The sequence below is a fragment of the Gobius niger genome, assembly GCF_951799975.1.
Source record: "Gobius niger genome assembly, chromosome: 3".
NCBI classification, from domain to species: domain Eukaryota; kingdom Metazoa; phylum Chordata; class Actinopteri; order Gobiiformes; family Gobiidae; genus Gobius; species Gobius niger.
The window spans coordinates 27,028,180-27,030,469 of NC_136854.1; the positions used below are offsets into that span (position 1 = coordinate 27,028,180).

The 2,290-nt window shown below is 39.7% G+C and overlaps 1 protein-coding gene across 1 annotated transcript in view; it reads right to left on the bottom strand.

The window, feature by feature from the left end:
* The window catches only part of crebbpa (CREB binding lysine acetyltransferase a), a 56,884-nt gene extending 55,815 nt beyond the window's left edge, over positions 1-1,069 (bottom strand). Inside the window, exon 1 of the mRNA XM_079552918.1 lies at positions 189-1,069. Coding sequence (XP_079409044.1) covers positions 189-276 — 88 coding nt within the window. The 5' untranslated portion in view covers positions 277-1,069. The remainder of the gene's footprint in view (positions 1-188) is intronic.
* Between the last annotated feature and the right edge of the window lie 1,221 nt (positions 1,070-2,290).

The window sequence follows — 2,290 nt, forward strand, 5'->3', positions numbered from 1 at the left end:
GACTCGCCAGGCGCATGTGAGGAGACAACATACGTGCATAGATATGGGGCACGCAATTACGGTATATGTGCATCAAACACGACCACGTCTCGCCACTTTCTTGGTCGCCTCGTTTTTGTTTTTTTATAAAGAGACAAGAATCTCAGGTGTCATTGGTGTTTACAAATGCATGCAGCAAGAGGCCATACCTGGTCCATCTGAGGCTGACAGCGCAGGTGAATTCAGCTTTGGCCGCTTCGAGTTTGGAGGTCCCACGTCCAGCAGGTTTTCAGCCATGGTGGATTTAGTTTCCAGCTGGTTGTTTTTTGTTGATTCAGTTTCGATATATCCAGTAAGATGTCGGCCTGGTCAACTTTCAAACATTAGAAAGCTGGCAGCCTGCTAACGTGTGCTAACTGGCTAATAGCTAGATAATTGCCTGCTACCAGCTAAGTTAGCCACTTCGTGCTGCGAGCCTTTCAAAAGAGATGCAATAGCGCCCCGCTTCGCCACCGCCATTCACCCCATGATAATCCAACACCCAACACCCACATTATCATCGTTAAATAATGCGAAATAAAATGTTCTCCATGTAAAAACAGGGCGTCAAATTATTAATCCAGTTATATCAAGTAAACAGATGCATTTTCGCGAGGAAAAATCTAAATGTCCAGCGAAACCATTTTGCGTGACGTCAAATTTCTTCATGCAAAAATCCAACGAGGCTCTTCAAAAATGCACAACTGCACACAAATGCTGCGTGTCTGCAATAAAATTATGAAGCCACAACCAGTTATCCGTTTGGTAAACAATACGGCTCCTGGACGGCGACAGGGGCTGAATCGCCGCACTCTTAAGGGGAAATCAGATCTACGGAGCGTTTCTGTCCGACGACCACCGATCCCAGTCCCGTTTTTTCGCACAAAATGTCTCCGAAGCAATGTTAAGATTGTGATTTAAGGGCAAGGGCGGTGTCATATCGCGGAAAGAAGGTCTAATTTCTACGTTAAAACTAGCGTTGGACCGAAATCCTAATTCCGAGCCACGACAAGATGGCGGCTGTTGATTCCTTCGATACAAAAAAGTTTTTTTTTTTCTTTTCCAGATCGACTGTGGAGGGGGAGGGGCCGCGCAATCACGCCCTACGTGAAGACAGTACAGCAGCGAACCGCTAGGGGCGCTACAGCACCACTAGATGCTGATGTCTGAGTAATTTCTCACGCAAAACTCCATTTGCCATTATAAAAACATCCATCGAAATAATAATAAACATTATTTCAGTCATTAACCCATGCTCCAATAATTATCTATAATAATGCTCTGCCAATTTAAATATTGATTGGAAAACAACAATCAAGTCAAGGAAAAATTAAAAACTTCCAACTGTATTTTAAAAGGTCTATTGAAGCCAAACATATTTTCTTCATGTTGTGTGCACCTTGTGAAAGTGATCTTTTACACACTGACAAGAGTCATAAAACTCACACTTCAAGTAGACAGTTTTATTTCTGTCTCTTTTCAGTTGTCGGTCAAATTTGACACATGCACATGTATAAAAAAGTCATGTGATTTAAAATAACTGCGTATGTACAAACACTGAGTGCTTTGTGCAAATGTGTACAGATTATGATCTTGTGTTGATAAATGATACTCGAGTGATGTGCACAAAACATACATGATACATCTTATTTACGAACATAAGAAAAACAATAATTCGTTTTAAAAATGGAGAAAAAGAAAACAGCTTTCTTGTATTTTGTCCCAGTGTAAATGAAAACACAGATGAGTTGATATATGATATACCGGCAAAAGTACAAAGGTACATATGGAGCATTTGTCAATATTTATGCTTTGCTACTTTCTGACTTAGTAAAACTAAATTTTCACCATCTCTCATGAAAAAAAAAGCCACATTTCAAACCATATGAATTATGAATATGAAGTAGACATCAATATTTCATTTAAAATTTAGGATCATACTATAGATAACACAAACCCAATTTCAGGAGGACAAATGTCTTCAATTACTCTGCAGAATACAAGCACGACAAAATAATCAGTGACATGCAACTGATCCACAGAAGGTCGCAGGGTCACAGCAGGGTGATGAACTAAACATCTACTGGTAAGATGCTCTGCCAGCTGTGATAAGTACAGCCAAACAAGGGATTTACAACATGTAAGGCAAGCAGCATATGGAGACAATGATATATTTATTTATTTTCAAGGCCAAATCGAGAAGTATGTCTGTGATGAATAGACAAACATGGTAACTAGATAGTAGATAAGCACAATATTTTTCATCATAATC